This window comes from Gadus chalcogrammus, chromosome 15 (assembly GCF_026213295.1).
Source record: "Gadus chalcogrammus isolate NIFS_2021 chromosome 15, NIFS_Gcha_1.0, whole genome shotgun sequence".
Lineage (NCBI taxonomy): Eukaryota > Metazoa > Chordata > Actinopteri > Gadiformes > Gadidae > Gadus > Gadus chalcogrammus.
This window is the reverse complement of record NC_079426.1, coordinates 6,301,146-6,327,659: the sequence shown is the minus strand read 5'-3', so window position 1 is coordinate 6,327,659 and position 26,514 is coordinate 6,301,146. Positions and strand designations below refer to the sequence as shown.

The following is a 26,514-nucleotide window of genomic DNA, read 5'->3' as shown; positions in this document are numbered from 1 at the left end:
CCAGAGAGCAGGAGGAGGAGGCGCAGTATAGGGTAAATGGGGGGGGGGGGGGGGGTCTGTGTGGCTTCCTGTTGAAGGAGGTTGAGCTAAATATGAACACACACACAGCCTCCGCATTATCACGCTCTCTCCTCCTCCACTTCCTCTGCTTTCTGGCCAGCCACGAGGTGAGTGTGTGTTCCCTAGAGTAAGTGATCTCTGGGGATGAGTGTGTGTTTGCGAGTGTGTGTGCGTCTCGATGTGTATTTATTTATGGTTCCTTGTATCAAGCGTTTGTCAGCGTCCATGCCTTAATGTGGAGTCACACCTTTCCGTTACAGGTGTTCACTTTAATTTGTGTTTTATTCGTTAACATCATGTGTTTAATTGTTCGTTTGTTTCTTGGGGAGGTGTTAAGCCTTTTCCAGCCTATTTGATCATCTACTTATAATAACTAAAAGATTACGGGAGGGAAAGGATAATTTAAGCAACCGCATCAAAGACACTTGACATCATGATTGAAATGCCAAGCTCTCTTAAAATGTTTTTATCGTTTACTTTTGCTTTCGCTTTCAGGTTGCCTTTTTTGTGTAGAAGAGGGAACAATACATTTTAAACGATCAGCGTAACCTAAATAGAGTAGGACGACACTTCTTCTCATGACCTAGATAACCGAACCGGCTTCAAGCGGTCTGCTTTCAACTCACGCCCGCACCAATCACAAGCTAATTACTCAAATGTTTAGCATCTTTACAATCCCACCAATTAGGAATGTTCTCAACTGTTTCCAGACTTCTCTTTGAGCTGCACCGGTTGCCTATTATTCTTTGTTATTTCCTGCCAACGTGGCAATTTGGGGGAAGGGGGGCATCACTCCTAGGCTATTTAGGTATTAAAAAGCTCAAGACTAGCACATTCCTCCCCCACTATACGAGGTGGGAACTTGGTGATGCTATCCATTGGGGTAGGCTGTAACTGTCCTGTCTTGATGATGAGGTGCAGGAGGTGCACCTCATCACCGAAAGTCATGCTGTAGTTAATTTCCTTTCGGACGCGATTCCGACCGGTTGTGAGGTATTACATTTACCAACAGTATTGTTTATGCTTTTTGTTTCGATGACTCCTGAGACAAGAGGTTTCACCTCAATGATCAAGGATTCATTTGACTACATTCATTGCAATATGCAGTAATATAAAAGATAATGTTCATGCTATGAAATGTTCTATATACTGGTGCCCATTGAATGTTCCCAGTCTGGATGTTGGTATGATTGACATGTGGTTAGGGGGCGGGCTAGTCTTCATGGTGTGTATGCGTGCCAGTTTGTGCGTGTGTTGAGATTTGCTGTTGGTATGCAGGATTGAAACGGTTCTCGGATCAACAGATTGATGTGAGCCTCGATTGTGTTTTGAGCCCCAGCATCAGTCGAGAATCGCAACAGCCCGGCTTGCGTATGCAACTGTTTGCATTGGATCAGAATTGCACATTAACTTCTTTACCTGTTCATAATGTACATATACGAAACACAGAAACACTTTTCACTTTTGAACCTTTTTTCTTAAACCAAAAAAATATAATCTTGGCGATTTACGAATAGTCAAATTTCATATATATATGTTAAGAAAAACAATCATGCACATTTTTTTACATCTATTCGTTACCACCTTGTAGGACATGTGTAAATTGTAGATGTACAATAGCAGTATGGCCGTCGTCTGGTTTGTAAGTGCATGAAGTTACCGTGTATATACGCGTGTGTCATTTTTACATCGTTGGTTTGGAACGCAGCCCACCAGCGTCGGGCGATTGGATAGTTAGCGGCCCGCACTTTGTTTTGGAGAAGACGCCACGCCTTACTTTACTGGGGGTGGGGGGGGGTACCTCCTGCTGAGGACCCCGCCTCCCTCCCCTCTGCTAGAAGCTCATTGGCTAGGATTGGGTCCGCCCCTTGCTCCCACCTCTTACATTTCTTGCATGGTTTACTCTGTTTGTAAAATAGTTAACAAGCTTTTGGTTTTTCTGTTTGCTTTTCTTTTCTTTGTTTGTTCAGCTCAGACCAATCACTGTACCGTGCGCTCCACTTCGCTTTTGTTTAATCGTGGTAACCTCATTGCTGCTTAACTCTGTACATTGGGGATTGGGGATTCTTAGATTTTTTCTTTACTTTTTGACTGAAGGCAAGTGGGACTTCTGTTACCTTTGCAGCCCATGGTATAAGCATTTGTGTTGTTCATCACTAGCATCAATGCCTCACACTCATTTTGTAAGCAGTATCCATCACTCAGGGGCATTGATTCATACGACCATCTCCATCCAACGCCTGTCATCGCACACACAAATCAGGCTTTGTTCAAACCTTCTCCGTCCCAATAAATACATTAAAACACAGCTTTCTGTAGCCCGACGCATGGTCATTGCTTGGTTTGTTGTTTTTAATACAAAAGTCTGTACATAAGGTTACACAAAGATCCCAAAAAACAAAAGACTAAATAAAAATAAATCCAAAATAGATACCTTTTTTTTTTTAGCTCTCGGTGGCACTGAAATAAGCATGGAGGATATTGAAACAGTTATTAATACTTCAGAGTGTAAACGCCGGCACAGAAGCGGTCTCCGCTGATCCTAAACAGTCTCTTCCCCCGTCAGAACCGAGCCAACAGCTCTGCGGGGGATCGAAGCCGAAGCACAACCACATGAACAGACGCACGAAAAGAAAGCAGTAGTTTCAACAACACCTCTTCCTGTCGTCTGCCAGCCAATGAGCATGCAGCGATGCCTGGCATGGGTCCATCGGCGTATGTGGCGTTCCCCCCCCGTTGGCTCTCAGTCACAGTCTGACATGCCGGGTCATGTGGCACATCGTGTTCACCTGGATTCCCAAACCCTGTCCCACTCAGTGAGGAGTATCATGCAATAGGTCAGATGTTGCGTCAGAGGGCCCTACAAGAGATTCAAATCCGACATGGCCCCTTGTACGAAGAGCGCGTCATGGGAAAACAGCCGCGGAATTCAAAAAGGCACAGCGGTTCATTCTGTTACTAAACATCCTCATAAACATCATGGAGAATCGTGCACAGTCTGCACATATAAATCGGGGCCTTAATTCCTTTCACAAAATATAGCCTATATATAAACTTGAACACTCAAAAATACAAGCGATGCGTGTGTACCCAGCGGCAATGTTGTCGTTCTACACCACGGAACCGTTGTGTGTGGAAACCAAGTGGGACACGCTTCGTTCATAAAGTCTATTGTCTTAGCATAGGGGTCGTAGATTTACATTCACATGTTGCTTTGTACAATATAGCAGGTTGATGGGTTCACTTAAGGCCGTTTGTGAGCAGTGTCAAGAAAATACCTTGATTTTAATTCATCGTTAACTCACTATTTGATGAAATTGATTGATTGATACCCAATCACCTCACGAGTGTGATAGAATAGCTACCTGCAAGGGAATATGATATAAATGCCACCGCCAAACCATTTAAACCAACAGAGGGGGTCAGGTTCCCTTTAAATAAATCAATGCTGCTAATGGTCTTGATAGTGCAAATATCAGCCAATGAAGTTCAACTGGGTTTAAAATGTAACGACTGTTGTTAATCTGAGCTGTATTCTTTGCTTTAGTTGACAGATAATTGAAACGATATTGAAGTAGTAACTATCAGTATGTTAGCCGTTATATACGTAAAATATTATTTCAGCGAAATATCACATTTTTAAAGATGCTATCCATCGCATCATTTCCAGATGGAAAATTATCTGGGTGGATGTAATGACATCTCAAATCACAATCATCTTTGTATATTATTTATCTTCAAATATTAATTATTATTTATCGTTTCGCTATGCAAACCATTTCCATATAGATACAAAACGACGTACAAAAAAACTAAACAAAAACAGACATGCTGTTGTACAAACTTAAACAGGCCAAAATACAAAGTTTCAATTAGAAAAATGTGCTATGTACATTTTTTCCAAATAAAGTCAATATCAATGTCCTCACCACAATACAAATGTCAAGGTACGCACAATTAAAAACGCAATACACAAACTACGCACACTTGAACATTCAGACAAGTGAATGTCTCTTTGGCTGGTGTGTGTGTGTGTGTGTGTGTGTGTGTGTGTGTGTGTGTGTGTGTGTGTGTGTGTGTGTGTGTGTGTGTGTGTGTGTGTGTGTGTGTGTGTACTGACTCATTTCAAAATAAGCATGCGCAAGCACAACAACACCATCTGTGGTATAGAAAAAAGGTTACAATGACGGCCGTGGTGAACAGCGCAGTATATTTATTTAGCAAATATATATATCTATATATATATCTATCTAAATATATATTAGATGAACTCACATGGATAAGCAACACATAGGCCCTTGATTGTGTGTGTGTCTGTTTATGTGTGTGTTTGTGTCGCCAGGCCACGCCGTGACGTACGGTTTCGCAGAGGAAGGCAGCAATAAATAGAAACCTCAGTCCGTCCCATGTGTCAGTGGGTCTGTCCGTGGGTGCCGGCGGCTCCGCCCCAGCAGGGCACGCCCTCCGCCCGTCAGTCCCCCTTGGAGCCCTGGGCCGCGTCCAGGTTCACCACCTTCAGCTCCGTCAGTGTGCTGCTACTGCCGCTCGACTGCTGTCCAATCACCATCTGCGGCGGGGAGACGACCACGCCCACGTTAGAACGCACCAACCGGTGGCAGGCGGGGGCGGTCACGTGACCTTGCCTGATTGGATGGCAGCTCGCTCTGGTGGGATACCGCCGCACAAACACGCCGACACACACACTGGGCCATCTGGCAACACTCTAACTGGTGCAATCTGTTGTTGCAGTGTAAAATAGTGCAGCTAATAACCGACCCCCCCCCCCCCCCCCATCTGTTTACTGGTAACTCCGAGCCGAATCGACTGATTGTGGTGATGAGTTATGTAACTCTAGTGAAACATGCGCAAGGTGACGACATGAAATAAAAACACACATTACACGTGACTACAGCGGCATTTCTTGTGTTCAAGTCTACTCATTTTTGGGTTTAAAACACGTCTACATTGATAGCATTATACCAAATTGACAGCCGCTCTTACTTCATTATCCAATTGCAACAGAGGGAGGGATAACTTTCTTAACCAATCACAACACTCCCAAAGACTCCCTGAGCCAATCACAACACAATGATAACTTTCTTAACCAATCACCACACCCATGATGACTTCCTGATTCACTGCAGCGTTAGTCTCTCAATGCAGTGCTCCTCAGCTCTCTCTCTTGGATAAAAAAAACTCCCTTTGGAGCATGTTGCATATGAAAGTATGCAAGTATAAATGTTTACACTTAAGTACACACATACACACACAAGAACAGAAACAAACAAGAACAGACAGACCAAAGAATAGACACAGACCGAACCACACACGCATACACACACACACACGCCTGAGTACAAGTGATTGATGTAAGGTGTGGACGTTGGGTGTCAGAGCCCGCCACAAGGGGCCGCCGCCGCCATGCGTTAGTGGCACTCAGTGGCATGCAGGTTGCGGAGGGAGAATAGGGGAGTTTCACTTGTGAAATGGAGATCTTGCCGTACTGGGTGAAGCTGCACCGCTGAGACGGGGATCTGCACCGAGCCCGGAGGGGCCGCCAGGAACACCTGGGGGACGCCACCTGGGAGGGAGCACACACACACACACACACACACACACACACACACACACACACACACACACACACACACACACACACACACACACACACACACACACACACACACACACACACACACACACAGAGAGAGACCCACAAGCACAAACGCACACAAAGACACGCATGCAGAAACACACGCACGCAGACAAAAAAAAAGTTTTGTCAGAGGATTTGATTCATGGAATTCTATCTGATTTCAACAAATGTGGGAAAAATGCCTCACATAAAAAACTATGTATACACCACTGTTAATTAATAATATTTTTAAGATACATGTCAATAATGAGCAGACAGGGGCTAGGCATCCTATTCTAGGGTCCTAGGGTTAAAAGTACGAGACACTGTTTGGGGTGTAAGGGGGAGTCTTGAAGCTCCGAGGTCTCACCCGAGTCCTGGCCCTGGCCGTGGGACACGTGCATGGAGGAGGAGCCCTGGGAGAAGGCGTTGAGCACGGCCAGCCCCCCGTCAGTCAGCGCGGGCGAGGAGGTGTACATCACCGTGTGGGGGCTGGGGTACATCATGTGACCCGCCGAACCCGACGTCGTGACGATGTTGGCCGGCATGCTCGCCGTCGCTGCACGGAGAGAAGAGGAAAGGAAATGCTGGAAGGGAAGTATAAACGGAACGGGCGTCGAAGTTCAGACTCTGGCCACCAGATGGCGCTCTTGGGCTGAGGTCGGTACCGTTTGTCTGCGTGTGAAATCGCACTACGTTTTTGTTTTTGTTTGGCCACATTTAAGACTGAGTTTCTGAAACATTGGTTTAGTTTATTGAAGTAATAAACTGGACTAACAGAGTAAAGTTTTGTATATATAGCCGTTTTTGTTATTTTGAGCACCATTGTGTCAAATCGTCATTCTCATTTGTATGGTTACTGCCAAGAAGAACTAAGGACCATTGACAATACGTATATCTCAGAGAAATACACCTTATTTTCATGAAATTGAACAAAACCGCAAACTTTGTGCAGAGCAACCAAAGTACACATTGCATCTTGAGCACAAGACCATCTACTGAAAACAACCTCACATCCCTACTTAACATCCTCAAGATCTGCCTGTGTCAGTCTGACTCTGCCGTATTTCATTTTTATAGACTTTGTTCATATCAGTAGCCTTGTGAGACCGCCGGTATTCTCACCTTATGCCGTTTATGAACTCTCAGCTCTTGTCTAAGCCGGATGGAAGTAGAGCAAGAGAATGAAGGTTTCTGTTCATATTTCAACATAATTATTTAGTCTCTTGTTTAGCTATTTTGTTTTTCATCAGCAGACCTTGTCTTTCAAGATCTGAATCTCCCTCCCCTGAGCCCTGATTGGTCCTAACATATTTCAAGTTTTGTTTGAGGCTTAGGATTGGATGGAGGCAGGTCGGCTTTGTACAGAGGAACCAAGCTCTCTAGATCAGGATGTCTCACAAGGCTAGGGGCTAGGCTTCTTGCTCTAAAAGGCTCACAGGCTAGGCGGCGGACATTGAGGGAATCGAACCTCCACTAAACTGGAGACCCTAGACCAGCTACCTGAGACCCTCGATCTGAAACCCTAGACAGGGACTCTAGACCCAGGATCCTCGACCTGACATCTGAAGCCCCAGACCCTAGCCACTACGCTTTGCTCCTTGCCCACAGTGGGGGTCGTACCGGTGCAGATGGCGTGGGACTTCTCTGGAGCACGCACCAACTAAAACATCCGCCTCACCCTCGCTCTACTGAGAGACATTAACAAACAGATGCATCCATGTTTGTTTTTTAGAAGCAACACAGAGTGTGTTTGAACGTCAGAAAGGCTAAACTGTTCTCTGACCCCCAAATCAAAGCACAGGACAAACAAATCAGTAATAATAGTACATGCTTATCGTGAGAGACCTATTGAGACACATTAGGACGAATCGAATGTTGTAATCGGGCCCCCCTCAACGCTTATGCAGTGGCTCCAAGCTGTGGAGTCGGGGAACCCCACCAAGCTTGATTCCTCTTGTTTGAAAAGGTCTCATAGACTTCCAGCATAAACATACTGACAAGCTTATGACTCAGAGCCACGAGCAAACGACTCCTGATCCATGGGTTGGTGGTAGGGCGATGCCATCACGTTCACCGGGACTTTGATAATAACCGCAGCTGTTGTTTAGGTAATAACTATTTATGTTGAAGCAGATGCATCAAGTTAAAGTGAGGGGTCTTCAGAGCTGGAAACGGGGTCACGGTCCAAAAACGGAATGGAACCACTGGACTAATTTTATAGTGATAGCCGCCGCGGACCTGGGTTTGTCTGTGGGCCTGCTAGATGTGAGACAGGGGCTAGCAAGATGCTAGCGTGGGGGCCAGCTAGATGTTAGCGAGATGCTAGCGAGGTGCTAACGAAATGCTAGCAAGAGGCTAGCGTAGGGGATAGCCAGATGCTAGCGTTGGGCAAGCAAGATGCTATCGAGAAGCTAACGAGCAGCAGTAGCAGTAGGAAGGCGGGGGTTAGGGTGGGGGTTGGAGTGGGGTGGTGTGGGGGGGATGGGTCACCTGCGAGGGAGACTGCGGCGGGGAATCGGAACACGGCCTGGGCCCCCTGCGTGGCGTGCTGGCCCGCCAGCGCCAGAGAGTGGTGCTGCAGCTGGCTCAGAGGAATGGTGGGGGTGCCAGGGGGAAAGGCTGTGCCTGCTGGAGGGGGCAACGCCGTGGGGTGGGGGGGTGGTGTAACGGGAGGGGGGGAGACACGGACGAATGAGTGGACAGAAAGACGGATGAAGTACCGACCATCAAACAGACATACAGGAAGAGACAAGTTAGGTGTGTTTAGTTTAGTTAGTTATGGATTAGCGCTGGTGAGGCTGGAGATGTACTTGCCTTTAACTATTTCTTCTATATTTTGATTTATGTTATAATAAATGCGTATTTTTTAGGAATAAAATCCCATCGACAACCTGCAGTACCCTCATGTACCACCGGTGGTTTGAGCAGCACGGGTTGAAACGTACTGCTCTTGGGGAGTCCTCCAGTAACGCATGTAGTACACAGGTGTGTTTGTACACGAGTGTGTGAACAATTCCCTTCACGATGCAAAACGCGTGGCTGAAAAGCAAATCCACCTCCGGCTTTATTGTTTTACGACATCGTTGTTCGGAGGTGGATCATTTGAAAGGTCGTCAAAGGGGCATTAGAACGCACAAAAAAAAACAAAAAACGATATGGCCTTTCTTGTCGTCAACGTTTAGAGAAACGTGCATAACCTTCATTTACAAATCCTCGAGTTCTCCCACCGTCGGACCCTACTCTCTGGACCCTACTCAAACGGAGTGTAAATATTGTGGTTCCCGTCCCATTTGTCCACAGGCTCCGCCAAACAGTTGCTTTATGGGGGCTCAGCAGCAGCAGCCCAGGGCAGGCCGTCTACTGGGGCCGTGGTCAGCGCTTGGGGGGGGGGGGGGGGAAGAGGGGTCTGTTGTTCCACCTGCCAGTCCTGCCATGTGCCAGACAGGCGGTGCCAGACAGGGGGTGCAAGACAGGGGGTGCAAGACAGGAAGCGAGAGAGCGGCATAGGGTGCAGAGAGAGAGAGAGAGAGAGAGCGAGAAAGAGAAAGAGAGAAAAGTTTAAGGTGTTGCACACAAGGGAGCTTCGAAGGGAGAGAAAGCGAGAGTGAAGGAGAAACAAGTGGAAGGTGTTTAAAATGTGATGAAGGGGGGGAAATGAATGCAGAGGAACTAAAGAGACTGGGAGAGACATAACAAACACCACAGGATAGCTCAACACAGAGAGGCCTGCCCGGCTTGTTCCTTCAGTCATCAGTCAACTCAGCGGTATTCTATTTCTCTGTCTGCCCCCAGCCACTGGATGCTGCCACAGCTGTACACGTACACAATACAGGATTGTTCTGAGCAGCATTAGAAACAACTCACACACATAAGGAGCCTCACAGCAGGTCCTTTTGTTTCGAATACTATCAGGTAGGGCTGGATGAAAAAATCGATTTAATCGATTTTGGTTCGATTTCATTAAAATTTTGCAACAGCGATTCATAGGGCATGAGATCGATTTTTTTTGCTGTTGTTTTGTTACCATTATTATTTTTTTTGCACTTTAACAAACAATGCCTTAATGCAATTTGCAGTGATGCCGTTTTGTAGTTCAAGTACACTTTCACTTGCGATTCCTTTCTAATTTCAAAATTGCACTTTTGAGACTTGAGACAGTTTTGTTTAAAGCTCAAGTTTAAACTGTCCAATTTACAAGTGTGCACTTAAAACCTGTTGTTTAAGATGAAGAGAAAAAATAAAGTACATCTGTATTTTGTAACACAGTTGAGCCATTTTCATTTCTTAAGAGCAGATTGAATCGAATAGTGATTAATCGATTCAGAACCTTATGAATCAAAATCGAATCGATTTAGGAAATTGGCCATGATACCCAGCCTTACTATCGCGTCAGAGGCCTGTTAGAACCCTAGCATGGAGTCCTACGTCATATTTGGTTCAAGCAGCAGTAAACATGGCCTCTGTGTGTGTATTTGTGCGCGTGTGCGTGTGTTTAAGTGCATGTGTGTGCGCGAGTCCATGTGTGCATGCGAGTGCATGTGTGTGCGTGTGAGTGCATAAGTGTGCATATGCATGTCTGTGTGTGTGTGTGTGTGGGTGAGTAAATGCGTGTGTGCGAGTGTATGTGTGTGTGTGCGAGTGTATGTGTGTGTGTGCGAGTACATGCATGCGTGTGTGAGTACATGCATGTGTGTGCGAGTGCATGTATGTGTGTGTGCGTGCCTGTGTGCATGTGCACACCGTGTCCAGCTTCAGGATGGGCCGTGTCCTCCAGACAGAAGCACCTCCATTGTAAACAGTGGGGCTCATACCGTCTGTCCTCCTTCGAATATTCATGACTAATTACAGCGCAGTGTTCTTCAGCTCTTGGCCCGAGTCCATTGTGCGCTGCAAGCCTAATTATTCCTCTGACAGAGCTTTCAAAAGGCTGTAGCCCTCAGCATGACCTGAATATGAATATATATCTTCTTTAATAAATGAATGAATGGCACCCAAAGACAATGAGGGTTATGAGGTGTTGTGGCTAGAGAATCGACGGGGAGACAAAAGGACAGGACCAGGGTTGAGGGGCGGGGCTGAGGGTCTTGTCATGAGCCTTACTTCAAACACAGAAGACCAAAAGTGGATGTTGAGTGGTCCCCATCGTCGCGATCTCTCTACGACATTTTCACATCAGAAACCTCATGATGGTGTTTTCAGCCATGGATGGTGTTTCCGTAATAAAGCAACAAGTCTACGTCACAAAGCACACTAGCACGTATCTATATTATTATTATCATCGATATTATTATTACCGTGGTTGACTCGGCTGAATACGAGGTGATCCAACGAAACAAACCAGTAAACATTTGCCGGTGAAATAACTATTCGTTTTGATCATATCGAGGGTTAGCATCACTGTTAGCATTAGCGTCTCAATTTCAGTCATCTTCTCAGACCTTCCACCTCGCCTTTCATTTTGCCGGCGTTACAATTTCAGTTTAGAGAAAAAGTGGATATTATATTAGAGTGTGATGGAGACTCCTTGAGAAGCACCTTTGGTCAATGAAGCATGAAATGGAACCTCAATCAGCGCCCGCACACACACACACACACACCTGGCATGAACGTGAATCCCCCCGGCAGCTGCATGACCCCCGAGGTGGCTCCGCCGCCGGCTTTCAGGAGGGTCCCGTTGGCGCCGGAGTTGCCGCCGCCGGCCGAGACGGGCGCCAGGTAGTTGGTGATGGGGAAGGAGCTGCTGACCTGCATGCTGGTGGAGGTGGTGGGCACCGTGGACTGCCCGCTGGTCACCACGCCCCCTGGCAGGCTGGCCACCGTGAAGGCCGGCTTCAGCGTGTCCTGGAGGGGGGGGGGGGGGGGGGGGGGGGGGGAAGCCATGAGTGGACTAGTTTAACTTTTGATTGTATAATTGTTCTTCCTACAGGATGTGGAATATAGACAAACAAGCTAAAATTTCTGTGAGCGGTGTTGCCAGATTGGGTGGGAAAATCTGGCCCAATCTGGCAACAGTGTCCGCGAGCTCGTTCCCCCTCAGCCTCGAACCTCAGCCTTCACCCTCAGCCTCAGCCTCCACCCCCACCCTCGGCACCCTCCCTCGGCCTTCACCCATTGGCCTTCACCCTCGGCCTTAACATCCTGCTCATACTGGCGGCGTTACAAACATCCGGCAAATTCATGCTCAAATCAAAACACTGAACAATGATCTCTCCATCCGGACAGAACCCAACAGGTTGTGCGCTGGCATGCTCTGGCTTGCTCGGTATATTAATATGTGGAGAACATTGGCGATCTGGAAGAGCGAACGCAGTTGCCTGCGTTGCACCTAAGACAGCGCTGTGAACTGTGGTGTAGCACTTTAGCTTTAGTGCTTTGAATTGGGTGGAAAGGCTGCAGCCTTACTGAGCAATGTGCACCAATCAGTGACTACAGTGGAGAAAGCACTTTGTATAAATAAACTTCTTCTGACTTCAGGACTGGAGCCGGGAGCCCTTCCTGTTTGGAAGAGGGGTCTCTTATGTTTCCCTTTCTACTCCACTATGCTCCGCCGTGACGGCAGGTTGACCAGCTGGTTAAGCCTCATTACAGAGAGTGTCAGTTGCCAGCACCTAAAACAGCCCTAATAATAGTCCCCTCTCCTCTGTGAGCAGCTGGAGTCAAAGCACCTAGCCGCGGCGCGACAGAGAGCAGGCTTGTGGCTTTGTCAAGGTTGGATGGATGGGTGGGTCCCAGACCGGAATGGCCCAGACTAGAGTCATGCGCAGAGGAACGACCAAGGCCTGAGGCAGGGCAGGGTCATAGATCGTAGGGGGATTTAACTAATTGTACCCGTATGTACCATGAGGGCTGGTTAATGGACCCAGCTCGCCGCCTCAATCAAGGGATTTCCCCCCTACCAACGTGGTGCAGCTCTTTCAGGCTTCGGCTACGACAGAGCCTGCCTTTGTGAGCCGCAGCCGTCACCGCGGGACGCGACGCGATAGGACATTTGCTTAAATGCCGGTGATCCCAACCCGATATTCAAATCCCAAACTGCAGCAGTCGTGCACACAACTAGAGCATCTCCTCTGAAAACACAAGCCGGCTCAAACCAAGATTCCACTGGTGCTAAATAAAGACCCAAAATTGGGACCAAAAACATTGTGGCACACATTAACCGAGCAAGGTTGGCGATGAAGCAGTAGAATCTGCTCATGTTCATGTGTGTGTGTCTAGTTTGTGTGTGCGCGTGTTTGTGTCCGTGCATTCGAGCGTGCGTGTGCGTGGGCCCCATGAGGAGACTTCAGTAGGTGTCAGGGCCACGTACTGAACACTCATCTCAGCCCACATCGTCCACACCTACTCACTCCTGTGTTGGCTTCAACGAGACGCTGGGAGGATGGTTTAGAACGGCTCCACTTATAGCCCAGAACAGCACCAGCCAGCCCCTGCATTTATTTCCCTGAGAGGGGGGGAGGTGGACGTCTTCTGCACCGCGTTCAGATCAAGGAAGACCCCTGGACCTGAGAGCCAGCTTCCTTGAGACGATGCAATGAGGGGAAAAGGCTGTCCGAGAGGGATGGAGCAGAGTCAGCCCTGAGGAGAATACTTTGTGGTGGGATGGTAGGAATCAGGGGGCCGGCACTCACAACAACGCCAGCAGCGGCACCAGCGTGTGGAGGAAGGAGGGGGATCACAGTTGGCCTTGGAAAAATGAGCAAGAGCCACCAAACGCCCCCACAAAACCAACAACAACAACAACACAGATAGGATCAAGGAACATGGAGGATGGAGGGATGGGAGGGGGGGGGGGGGGGGGGGGTGGGGCAGATACCAGACAGAGGGTTAAACATGTTGGGGGGGGGGTGGCGGGTTGGGGGAATGTCAGCACAGCAGGCCTGATACCACCTGCACAGTGGAGCTATTGATTTGTAGAGCGGACTGATCAAACACAGGACTTGGTGAGAGAGCAGAGGAGTAGGCAGTGTTCAGGGCCCACCAATCACACGTTACCACATGACACACACCCACACACACACACACACACACGTCTTAACCTTTGTAGTTCTGAGACACAAAAGAACAGAAGTGGGAGTGTATCGCTCCCATATTTTAATGCACTCCAGATTTCCAACGGGTTGGGATGAGGAACTAAATGATTACGGATGTCACTAATGTGTCAGGGAGAACACAATGGGGCCGCGGTTCCCATTGTGTTTCCTTTCTGACGTGAATCAGACAACAAGCCCGAGAGGAGTGGAGACAAGGACAACGGCAGGCGACGGCACATCAACAGGAGGGGACCGTAGAATAGGATCCGAGTGGCGTTGATCTACAGCCAGCTGTGGGATGGCTTCGCGCGTGCCCATATCTGAGCTGAACCCGGGGGGGGGCTTGGCAGGTCCGGGGTCGTTCACCTTGTTAGTTAAACACCAGCGGATCGGAATGGGTCGACTCTCTTTCACTTCAAAGAAAGGAACATGTGAATCTGTGCTACTCACCAGCTTCAGAAATAGACTAAAGTCTTGCTTGTTCAGAGTTCACCTGGACTCTGCAAAGCCTCCCCCCTCTCACGCACTTGCTGCATGTTGTACGTCCTTGAACTTAAAAAAAATAGTACTTAGCATTGTGTAGCATCTTATCCTAGCTATCTTTGTTGTATAGAGGGAATGGGTTAACCTTTTGATAGTGCTTGGCACTTGGTTCTATGAACATCCTCGCTGTACCGACAGCGATATATTGTTGTTTTTCCTTCTTCTGATAACTGTACTTATTGTAAGTCACTTTGGATAAGAACGTCTGCTAAAAGCCCTGAACGTTAATGTTAATGCTAAGCTACTCTCTCAACCAACCCCGAACGCCTGGTCCTTTTTCCTACGCCACCGTGAAGCCATGCATGTATTCAAATGAGTCATGTGGCCGATAACAACCTTAACAAACATTCATAATATATAGTCGTTGCAATCTGTTGCTCCGACGACAACCGACGTTGCCTTTTCGTACCGCGCCCGAGAATGCCAAATGCAGTGGGCTGAAACAAACACAGAGAGACAGAGACAGAGAGAGACACACTCGTGACTTGGCTGCACCATTACAAACATAATAGCTCTGCACCCATGGGGGCCCTCTCTCTTCGTCCTGACCGTCCTGGAAAAGGGTGAGCACAGGGAGGAGAGGGACAGCCTGGAGGCTGGAAGGCCGGGCCCCGAGGTTCGGGATAGAGGGGGGGGACGGGCATGAGGTTCACGTGGGACAGGCGACCGGGGGACTGGAGAGAGGATAAGGGCGAGGGCAACAGCTGAGGGGACAGACAGCTGGCAGGGAACCTGATCACCTCTGAGTGTGGACGGACGGAGGGTGTGTGTGTGTGTGGGGGGGGGGGTGATATTAACCCTCGTTGCACCAGCTGAGGCGACAGCAGACGTGAGGCCTTGTGACTGACACACACACACACACACACACACACACACACACACACACACACACACACACACACACACACACACACACACACACACACACACACACACACACACACACACACACACACACACACACACACACACACACACACACACACAAAAAGTGTGACGATACCCAACAGTTTAAATATCGGACAAACTACAGCTCCAGTGGACCATTTTAAGTAATTTAATATGTAAAGTTCAACCTTAGACAACACAAGACAGTTGCTCTCGCCTCCAACATCGGATCCTGTTTATTTCACTTTCTTGATATCAGATCCCTTTCTGCGGATTCATTCCTCACCACCATTACCACATCTCACGCTGGGCGTTAACGCCGGCCAAACCCAGCGGTGGCATGTGTGAATCCCCTCCTGCGGACAGCCCTGTGTCACCGTGTTCTCCGGTGGTGTTTGCTCGTGGCCCGCAGCACCGGCCCCGCCAGGCAGTGGCCATAGCCCTGACCTACATACGGCTCCCCCGCTGACCTCCGGCGTTGTTTGACCGTGTCTTTCCTGTGCAAACGGTGGCTCTATAAACAGCTCCTCCTCCCCGTTCCAGAGTGGAGCCGCTGCATAGTAAACATAGACCAGGATGGTGTCAAGCATTCCGACGCACCAGCAGTGGGGTCTGGGTGGGTGGGTGGTGGTGTGGGAGGGGCGGGGTTTAGGGGGGAGGGGGGGGGGGATCTGGGAGAGCCTCATTGCCCAGCAATGTTAAAGCGTAGAAACCAAGCAAACTTTTTTTACTTTTTTTTTTCTTCCTTCCCTTCTCTGTGGCTAATTACGTATCCTGTTTGTTCTGGTGTGCGGTCGTGATTGAAAAGGAGTGTCTGATAAGACGAAGGTTTAGAAGACAACCATCTGCCCTACATCTGACACCGTTCTCATGGAATGACTTGAAAGCAGTGGTTCACTTCACTTCAGAAGGTTTTAGGTTGGTCAGCTCTGATTGGTTGACAGTGGCTGTTCCTGTTGTTGGTAAAAGGTCAACACAGTTTGACCTCAATCACTTGCTCTAACACATGCTTCTCACATCTCCACTTAACCACTGAAATAACCTCACAAAGTTAATTGAGCCCTTGGCTTCATACTGATTCAAAACAGTAAAATGTGAGAAATTGGAGAAACATGCCACTTAGTCATTTGACAGCATTCCAAATTCACAAATGACTTGTGGTATATTTCTACTTTTAGCCCGTACAGCTTCTCAGACACTGAGAAGCCCTGGGCGGGTGAATATTGCTCCCTGGGAATCACCTCCGTAATCCCAGCATGCAATAGGGGCCCATTAAGACTTCCAGGCCGGCGACCCGGTACACCGCTCCGCCTCTCCGTTCAGCCCGGAGCGCCAAGTATTCTAAGATACGGACATCAGGGACCAACCGCGAGGTCCAACAAAGCCGGGTCAGCGGGCCACGCAACAGTATACTGAGTGAGTGAGTGAGTGATACAGAGAGAGAGAGGAGCGAACACACACATTTAAAAATATCAGACCCCTAAGGGGGAGTCGGCAGTGAAGCCTCCCGCTACGGCGGAGGGGGACTGCGAGAGAGCGACGGTACTCGAAGGAGGATCCGCCGATTCACAACGGTGAACCCGGTCAAAGTGGAGGGCCCCAGAGTCGGGCTCTGGAGGGCCCATCGCGTGGTGTCAGGGGGGGGCGTCGGCGGCCCCGCTCTGCTAATCTCCCCCATTTGCTGGCTCTCGTCTGCCGCTCTGTCAGTCGGCCAGCGGCGTGGAATTCGCGGCTCCGTTTGGGACTGCTAAAAAAGGCAAGGCAGCCCAAGTGGAGGAGAGCTCAGCCAATGCCGTGTGACCTGACCAGTTGCTCACTGTAAAATAAGGCGAGGGTGGGTGGGTGGAGGGGGGAGGGGGGGGGGGGGGGGGTGACATAACATAGCCTTATCCCTCCCCCCTTCTCCCTTTTGGCACAGCTGAACTATCCTTCCCCCCACAACGGCTCTCTCACTCCTTCTCTCCCCCTTTTCTAACTGCGTGTTCCCTTCTCTCTCTCTCTCTCTCCCCCCTTCCTAACTGTGTACCACTCTCACTCTTTCTCCCCCTTATCCAACTGTGTGTAACTCTCTCTCCCCATTATCTAACTGCGTGTGTCTCACTCTCCTCCCCCTTTCCTATTTCTTGTCAACTCAAACCCACTGTTACCTCGTCCCAGTTCACCAGACACCCTTTTAATAAGCAGCTCCGTGGTGATAAGTGAGAAAATCACACAGTTAAATCAACTCTCCGTCATCAATGATTCCTAGCCATCACCTGGCACCAACCGCCATCAACAACACCCCCCCCCCCATGGACCAACACACTTCCTGTGTGTCTCCCTCCAGTCTCTCCTACTCCCGAACCCGGTTTCCCACGAGCGAGGACGTTCCGTTCACCCTGCTGACCATCACCCTATGAGCCACAGAGTAACGCTCCTCAAAACGCTCATCTTCGCAAAGTCCTCCTGGTGATCTAGGGGCCATGTGACTGTCACGCACTCACCCATCGAGCTGTATTAGACTGATCATCTTCTAGAACATGTACTATACCACTCAAAACACACACACACACACTTTGAGCTGTATTGGACTTTCACCTTGTGCCCTTGATCAAGTCTTTAAAGACTCATTTAGAACATTTCCTATATCTCTCAGTAAACCACACACCAGCAGTTTGACGAACAGTTGAAATATTGTTCCTCCTATCGTTCCTCTCCCCGTTCAGTTCCTCAGAGTCCACTTCATCCCCAGTCATGTGTTTACGATGACACGGTAGCCGTCTAATCTGTGGCAAATGCGGGCCGACCGCGGCCACGATAAAGGGGGTACATCGCCTAACATAGTCATCGCTTGGATCTTCTTCTCCAAACACACGGCAGGCCAAGTTGGCCCGCTACCGCGGGCGAACGTGAAGAGAAGGCGGTACATCATCTTAAAGAGTTAAGTGGGCACCCGAGCTGCCCTGGGATTGGTCCATCTGACCCTGACAGCCAAGGACAACACAACACTAAAAACAGAATCAGAAGATAGGACGACAGCAACGAATCCTCTGTTGATTATCAGGTGAGCCACACAGCACCGTGAGAGAGAGGAAAACGGTAACATGCAGCTCCGGCCTCGGGTCTCCAGTTTGCCATCATCCCAGAAGGAGTCAACTCTCCTGTACCGATACCCTTCTCTGGTGGGATCACCGAGCATCAGGTGCTAACCTGCTAAGCCCTAACGTTGCGCTCGCTTGGCCAACAGAGAGGCAAGGACGCGGCCCGCTAAGAGAGGGTTGGCAACATCGCTACGGCAACGGATTCGTCACATGGGTTTGCTTCTCTCTTTACATGTTCGTTTCCAGCAGCTCATCCCCAGCTCCTACGCAGCACATCGGCCTCTAGTCTTTTCCTACTCCTCCTCCCTTTCAACCTCCAACTCCTCCATCTTGATCGCCTCTTCCCAACCCCCCAGCCGGTGAGAGCCAGGGAATGTTTAGACTGGACCCAGACTGTATGTGTGACATACGGCTCCGCTGACGAATGGAGGCCAGACGCAGTGGGGGCGACGCGGCCAAGAGGCGGAGCAAAGGAGGGTGGGGGAGATAGAGCTGGGGTCGGTGGTGGAGATAGAGGTGGGGAGGATGGAGGAGATAGAGGTGATCGAGGAAGTGGATGTGGTGGGAATGGATTCAAGAGGATCTCCACTGACTAACTACTACTACCACCACTGGGGTAACCATAACAACCGTGCTCCATCCCTGACATGTGTCACACTGGAACAGTATTGAGGACTTCCTCCTGGGGTCGCTGCTGACGTGATGACGCAAACAAAGCTGCACTGGGGGGGGGGGGGGGGGGGAACCCCTCCATAGAGCGAGTTGGGTGCATTGGGAGACGAAACGCACCCAAGCGAAGGTTTCAATTCCTCCGGTTCTGTCCCAACACACGGACACACACTTGATCTTATGGATATACAGCCCCAACCAGCCCCCCCCATCCACACTCACATCTACACTTTCCCTCCGACTAACTAAATGACAAGAGGCTTGAAAAAAAGGCAGCAATGGCAGAACTCCCTAGACAGCTGCAGCTCATAAGGAATGTGAGGGGCCTCAGCCAAACAGAGCAGGCCGGGAAACCAGACCATATATGGACATACAGCCTAAATCTAATTTTTATCAATGAGTTGGCCTAAGAGTACATGCAAAAGGTGAGCCCCCCCCCCCCCCCAACTAACGAACACACACATCACAGCTGGGGTATGGTCCAGATTAGCAACTGTCCTGTGAATGCGTAGGGGGGACGTGCCAGAGAATCATCCATCTTTAATCCCTGCAAACAGTAGAGGCCCCCCAGCACCTGATAGAGATGAAAGTAAGTAAGTAAGTAAGTAAGTAAGTGTGTGTGTGTATTCCTATCCTCTGCACAATGGGAAAGTTCGAAGATCAAGGCCCGATCACAGTCACTGCGTTAATAAACACACAGCGTTCAGGAAATGGCATCCTTTGTGCAGCATTCACCAAGGAAGAGAAAAAAAAAAGATTCTTTAACCATTTCTTCCAGCCCTACAGCACATTATTGCGCTTCTTTTTCCTTTTGGCCTTGACGTAAAGGTTATTTAAACCCATTCCTGAATCAAACTGCAAAGGCCCAACCATACTCTCCACCACAATCACACTCACACCACCAATCATTGACAAACATGACTCAGTGTGTAAAAACTAAAAACATAGTCTTCTCCATCCGTGCGTGATGACGGCGCTATTCATCAGCCCGCAGTGTTTGACTCGAGCGGTGTAATTAAAAGGGAAACGCTGGACTGCGTGTTTTACATCTGTAACACAAGCCAGAGCGGCTGTGATTTACTTCCTGGGTGAGAGGTCAACAGCGGAGCGGAGACTGGTCTGGTCCGATGACTATCCTCCACTGTTCCCCCTCCCTCCTTTAGCCTTTTTGCGAGAGAGGCTTAAACGTCGGGCCTACTTAGGAACGGTTTTAAGGGCCTTATCACAGCGAGCCACATGTAGAGTGTAACCAGGTACGCAGAGTGACGGACATCAGGGGGAAAGTGGATTTACCACACGGAGACGCTCCCATTTTCCACCAACGGACGGACCCGAGATTTATGTGCTCTTCCTGCGTCGCTTGACTGGCTTTTTGAGTGTGTGTGTGTGTGTGTGTGTGTGTGTGTGTGTGTGTGTGTGTGTGTGTGTGTGTGTGTGTGTGTGTGTGTGTGTGTGTGTGTGTGTGTGTGTGTGTGTGTGTGTGTGTGTGTGTGTGTATATAAGAACTTGCTGGCTTTTGCTTTGTGTAAAGAAAACATTGGTGGCTGTAACGCACTCAAATCCTGAAAGAAAATGTTTCGTAAAATAATATTTAAAAGTATAGCTCTTCCCTCCCGGTTGCCAGACCCTAACCCAAACCAAAACAAGATGTGAACCTGATCCTGAGCCATAACTCTACTGTAACCTAACCATGGGGAGGTGGTTCTGGATTACTAGAGATACGGTCACCTTGCCCATCAGAGCAAAGACAAAGTTCCCTACGATGTCCGAGAGAATCGTGGTCTATTAAAATTGAGTTCTTCTACGATTTCAGCTGAGATCGGAAATCCTTTTATTTAATATTTGTTTTCCAATTTTAAAAACCCGCCTGAGGAATGTGCTGCAATCAGAACCTTTTTCCTCCAAAATAGACTGAATAACCATTACGTTAAAGATGAACCGATGTGAAATGTTCCAACCCGCTTCCAACCGGTTTCGGCGAGAGCGAAGATCGCCCCGACCGTCTTCCTGATTGGCCGATTTTATTGTGCTACGTTCCGCTGTTGCGTGCATATCCTGAAAAATCGACCGCTCACCTTTCCCTCGCCCATGCTCTCGGACTCGGACACCTGGTACGTGAGGTCCGTCTCCTCGAAGCCCGTGGCGCTCATGCGCTGGTCCGTGGACGGGTCGGAGCGCGGCGGCGAGTCGGGCGAGTTGAGGCAGGTCTGGATCAGGGCCTTGCCCGTCTCGCTGGTGATCATGGGCTGCAGCTTGCGCGTGGCGAAGGTGTACACGTGGCCCGTCTCGCTGGCCACCAGCAGCAGCACCTGGGTGCCCGTCAGTGTGGAGAGCTCGTACGCCTGGGGGGGGGGGAGAGAGAGAGAGAGAGAGAGAGAGCGACGAGAACGTCAGAAGAAACACAAGGGGAGGCTGCAGCGTCACCATGGTGATGGCCGATGGGTCCGGGTAGGGAAGGGGGGTCAGGTTAAGGTCTGTTGCTCGGAGATATCGATAAAGGTCTGGATGGGGCCAGAGGGATTGAGACGTCGGCGTCCCTTCCGAGCAAGGGGTTGCCGGTTCAATCCCCCTTGTGAACGGCAAAGGGGTCAGGTCCGGTCTGTTGGGCAGTGCTAGCGATAAGAGTATGGAGGAGGAAAGAGGGGTCGCTGGTTCATTCCCTCTCGCCTCATGTATACTCTCCTGCCCGTTTCAAAATCGGTGGGTTGTAATCGCGTGTACTTAACCTGTACTCAAACCTCGAGTAATTCCAACGCGATGGAATAACGGGCTGCATGGTGGAGATGAAAACAATCTCCAGCAATTTGAGCCTAGAAAGAAAACACTACAGTCTAAAAATACCCTAACAGCGGAGTCTGACGTATAGCAGAAATGCTGCTAAAATAACACGAGATAAGGCCGCCCGGAATAGGCAGTGTGAAGAAGACATTGTAGTGAAGACACTGATTACGGCCTGCTGCTAGTGGTGGGGATGGTGGTGCCGGTGAGATTAGGAAGGGAGGAGAAGGGGACGGAGAGCCACAGTCAGGTATCCATGAGCACTGAATCATTTTGAGTGTGAAGAATTGGCTGGCTATGAAACACAACACCAGCGTCTCATGCTGCCTCCTCTCTGCCTTGTCGTGTGTCACACACACACACACACACACAGAGCCCGACCGATATATCGGCAGGCCGATATTATCGGCAGGCCGATATTATCGGCCGATATTAGGCATTTTTCAAACTATTCGGTATCGGCATTTATAATGGCCGATAAATGAATATTAAAAAAAAAAAAAGTTTGTCCACCAGAGGGCGCTCTAAGCCCCAAACCCGCTGATTCAGCCAGAGTTAGGCAGAGTGAATGACGGAGATCGACGGAGATCATCGGCGTTGTTCATGTGTTCAAGTGTGTTCATGGTAAGTTGGCAACTATCACGAGACATACATTGCTTGAATAACAATTAAAAGATCCCCATCAATTCTCTAAAGTCGATAAGCATGACTTAATTCATGACTACCATGTCCAGGTTTGCTGTTGTTACGTTTTAGCTGAGAGTTAAAAGGATTTTCACTCTCAGCTAAAGGATAACTACAAATAACCAATGTTAGGGAAATCTGTTTTGTTGCGCTCTGGATTTTTTTTTTTAATATATATCGGCCGATATATCGGCATATCGGATTTTTCAATCACAAAATATTCGTATCGGTATCGCCCTTAAAAAACCTATATCGGACACACACACACACACACACACACACACACACACACACACACACACACACACACACACACACACACACACACACACACACACACACACACACACACACACACACACACACACACACACTGATTGAACTCTGGAGGGCTGCCTTCAGCTGTGGTTGAGTCATGTGTTAGGAGGAAGGCATAAAATAACCATATCACCTTGATATGGAGAAGATCGACTCGTAGTTTTAGGGAAGTGGGGGACATAACTCAAAGAACGAGCGCCAAAGTGCTCGACATAAAGCGTAACGTAATCAAACATTAAAGGAACAGGATTGTTAGTGGGTGAGTTTGAATGCCGAGTTAAAACCGGACATACAAACTGTGAATCGCGCCATTCACCCTGGTATGCTGACATCTGTCGCTTTGGTCGAAGAAGAAGAAGAAGAAGAAGAAGAAGAAGAAGACTGTAGAGCTCATCTCATGTGTACCTAAATGGAGCCATTTAGCAGCATGTAATTAACTCAAGAGCCTTCCATCACGTCCCTCTTGATTAGCATCGCCGACCAACAGCTCTGTGTGTTTATTCATGCGTTTGTATGTTCGAGCTCTCTCCAGTCATCAGGAGGGACTCGCTGGAACAAGCATCATTAGATGGTTTTCCACACGGTGGGATTTGGCAATGTGGCTGCTATGGATTCAGTTCCATTAGGGATGACGTGAAGCACTGCTTATTGTTAAGGGACCGTGTTTCCGACTGTATCACGTTATTGTTAGGGAGCGGAGGCGTGTGTTGGTTAGGTAGGCGTGCTTTCAATCAGTATCTCCTCCAAACCTGAAACCTTGTGGTTCAACTTTACCAATTCCTTTCTGTATGAGGACCCCTAATAATAATAATAATAATAATAATAATAATAATAATTAATTTACAACAACAGTTACAACACAGGAACCATGACGACTGATGAACTGTGGGTTACGGTTTAATATTGTCTAGAGCCTCAACTACTGGTTGTGTTGCCATGAGCCTGCGTTCAGACAACCCAGTTTCCACGACAACAGTCTGAATGAGAATTGTTTATTTATTTAAACAGCTACAATGTGTAGTAGTTTTGATCTCTTAAACTGCTTTGATCGCCTTTATTTTGGACAAAAGTAATTAAAACCTGCCCGTTTAAATCAAATGGTTTCTTCTAAAGGCTGTGATTAGTTAAATGACCAGCATGCCCCACGGGTTGGGCGAAGGACTCCTGCAATCAGTGTGACTGATGCGATTGGTCTAAACAACAACCAGCGCCAAAGCCTGTATGGGAATGGGATGCTTTCAGTGGGTCAGAGTGGTGGTAGGGGTTGGTTGTCGTGGCGGTTGAAGCACGGGTGAGGATAATGGTCGAAAATTATGAAATGGTTGTGAGAATGGGAATAATGAGGGGTTATTGGAAGTGTTCATAATGTGTCATGAATGATGGTGTTCAAGTTAATGTCGGTGATAGTGTATGTTGGTGGTAATGATTTGCAGGCTTGTCAATCCACAAATGACAGCAAAGAAATATGCAAAAAAAATAAGCTTATCTCCCAATCTCTATTTCAAGATGTACTGTCTAGTCTACACCGCTCTTTGGGAATGTGGATAATGAAACACTTTATTTTCAAACTCTTGTTTGAGTTGGCAAGAGTCTAACCAACTACTTTTGCAGTTGGTTAGACTCCAATACGCAAAACGAGCGCAGATCCAAAAGGATAAGGAACACCTGAAGTATATTAACCGGATAGCCAATGTGCCAAAAGAGGATGAGGCGAGTTGCTACAACTTCTCAAACCCATACAGCCCTACAGAAACCGGTGAGGTCAACACTACATAAAAACATTACAACTGAACTGAGACACGCCGTAGTATTGGTAATGATATTGACTTATTTGTGGTAGACTAGTCAGTAGGCCTATCGTTGGTATCTGTAATGATGTAGTGAGAGGTGATGGTTGATGTAGTAGGCCTAATGGTATTGATAAGAGTTCATATACGTGGCTCTGGTAGACTAGTTAGCGATATTGGTAACTGTATGGATACTGTGGTGTGATATTGGTGCAGTGGTCATTAGTGGCGATGATAGACTAGTTAGCATTATTGCTAACGGTAATGATGATGTCAGCTGGGGGGGGGGGGGGGGGGGGGGTCTTCGACGGTCCTCTGATCTGCGCTGTAGGGGGTTTGGTCAGCTGTTACTAACAACAGGCTCAGACACTGCTGCTGCTGCCGTCTCCTCCAAGCTCATCAACAATGTGTGCATTCATAGAGTCAATGGTGCTTATATGTGCGGATGTTTATTGGACCTTGTGTTTGTATGTGTATGGGAGTGTGATGAAGTTATGGCTTGAGCGCCCATTCAAACGGTTATAATTTGGCTGTCTTGCATTGACAGCAAACTCTGGTTGCAACACGTTGTCTGCACACTGTGGGAGTTCCTACAATTCGGTGCATCGTTCTGAGCTTTATCGTTGTGAACCAAAACAGGCTGTAATATACTCGCGTCGTTGTACAGGTAATGCAACGTCGGACCCCATGAATGAATGAAGGAAAGAAGGAACGTGAGGCACCATGCATTATGCCATAGCCTAGACTAAAGCATGCATGGGTAATATAAAGCACTGCAATAACGATACACTTTATTAAGACCAGGCCTTGCTGTACAGGGTCAACAGAAAGTGGAGGAGGGGGTAATCGAGGAAACAGTAAGGCATGAATCAACTCACCTTCTTCATGATACCAGTCTTCCGCTTGCTGAAAGTTGTGTAGCGCCTCAACTTGTTGTCAATAAACTCCATCTTGATCTTGACGCGCCCCCGCGTCTTCTTGCCCGGCTTCGCCCCGGCGACCCCCCCGGGCACCATGCCGTACGCTCCAGGGGGGACCCCCATCTCCTGCCCCGTCACGGCCGCCTCCATCTCGCACCTCTCCCGCTTCACCCCTCTCCGGCTGTCCCCGATGGAACCGATCTGGTCGTCCTCCTCGCCGGAGTCGGAGTCGTTCTCCGAGCCGCTCTGGTTGTTGTCCCGCTCGTACCTCGTCCCCCCGTGCATGTCCAGCCCGACGTTCAACGCCCCCAGGCCCCCCTGCAGTCCGGGGGGCTGCAGGGTGGTCAGCCCCGTCCCGTTACCTGTCCTCACGCCTCTCGAACCTCCCGGGGGGCCGTTGCTCCCCAACATCCCGATGCTGTTGCTGCTCCTACCCCCCGCCTGTCGCCCGCTCGCAGCCCCAACACCAACACCGACACCCACGCTGGTACCGAACCCTGCTGACGACTGTCCGGCTTTGGCCAAAACGGGACGGAGTCCGCTCCCGAGGTGCCCCGACCCGTGTCCTGCGATGCCCCTGCTGGCTGAAGCTGATCCGTTCGCAGAGTGTGCCGATCCAGCCCGGCTTGGGAACATCCTATTTAAGGAAGCAAGTATCTAAACACACCAGCTCAGGAGCTGCAGCAGCCAGTCCGGTAAATGACTTCAAAACACACCTAAAGACTTTGACCTTTGACCTTTTGGCAGGGTAAACACCGAGACCCGTTGTTGATGTTTTGGAGACTCTTGGAAAACTGTCACGCCAACTTTCAAAAGTGATGCTGCCCCGGAAAACCTCCTCCTGCACGGGACGGGCTGAGCTCAGCCTCCTCTGTCACCAAAACTCGGAGCGCCTTCTCAAAAAGGAGAGGGCGGAGGACCGCCTGGGTGTCAATCCTCCACGTCACCTAGTCCGCTTTCTAAACTACCAACGTCGTCATTCCTTTCCGCCGCCCGTATGTTAAATGGATGTTAAACCGTTGATTGTGTTCGCTAAAAGCGTCGGGACACACTGCCAAACGCGAGAATCGTAAGTTAGAGTTTAAAAACCACGCAACGTAAAGCGGAGTGATTTAAACA

At 48.9% G+C, this 26,514-nt stretch overlaps 1 protein-coding gene across 4 annotated transcripts; it reads right to left on the bottom strand.

The window, feature by feature from the left end:
- Positions 1–99: 99 nt before the first annotated feature.
- LOC130404168 (serum response factor-like) lies at positions 100–26,482 on the bottom strand. 4 transcript variants are annotated; one of them, XM_056608807.1, is made up of 7 exons: positions 25,354–26,482; positions 20,984–21,250; positions 11,296–11,539; positions 8,189–8,326; positions 6,066–6,254; positions 5,540–5,641; positions 100–4,627 (listed from the first exon to the last, which is right to left on the bottom strand). In XM_056608807.1, exons 1-7 carry the CDS (start codon positions 26,029–26,031, stop codon positions 4,596–4,598), a joined length of 1,650 nt encoding a protein of 549 aa, XP_056464782.1. In that variant the 5' UTR covers positions 26,032–26,482; the 3' UTR covers positions 100–4,595. The 4 variants fall into 4 exon arrangements, with proteins under 4 accessions (XP_056464782.1, XP_056464781.1, XP_056464784.1 ...); XM_056608806.1 differs by having other exon boundaries at positions 101–4,627; positions 5,565–5,641; positions 25,354–26,481; XM_056608809.1 differs by lacking the exon at positions 8,189–8,326 and having other exon boundaries at positions 101–4,627; positions 25,354–26,479.
- Between the last annotated feature and the right edge of the window lie 32 nt (positions 26,483–26,514).

Coding starts and splice junctions, on each gene's coding strand:
- LOC130404168 (XM_056608806.1), bottom strand. CDS start 26,031: ATGTTCCCAAGCCGGGCTGGATCGGCACACTCTGCGAACGGATCAGCT. Junction 21,251..25,353: donor AGACTGGTATCATGAAGAAG/GTGAGTTGATTC, acceptor CCCCCCCCCCAG/GCGTACGAGCTCTCCACACT. Junction 4,628..5,564: donor CAGCGGTGCAGCTTCACCCA/GTACGGCAAGAT, acceptor TCCCCGCCGCAG/ATGGTGATTGGACAGCAGTC.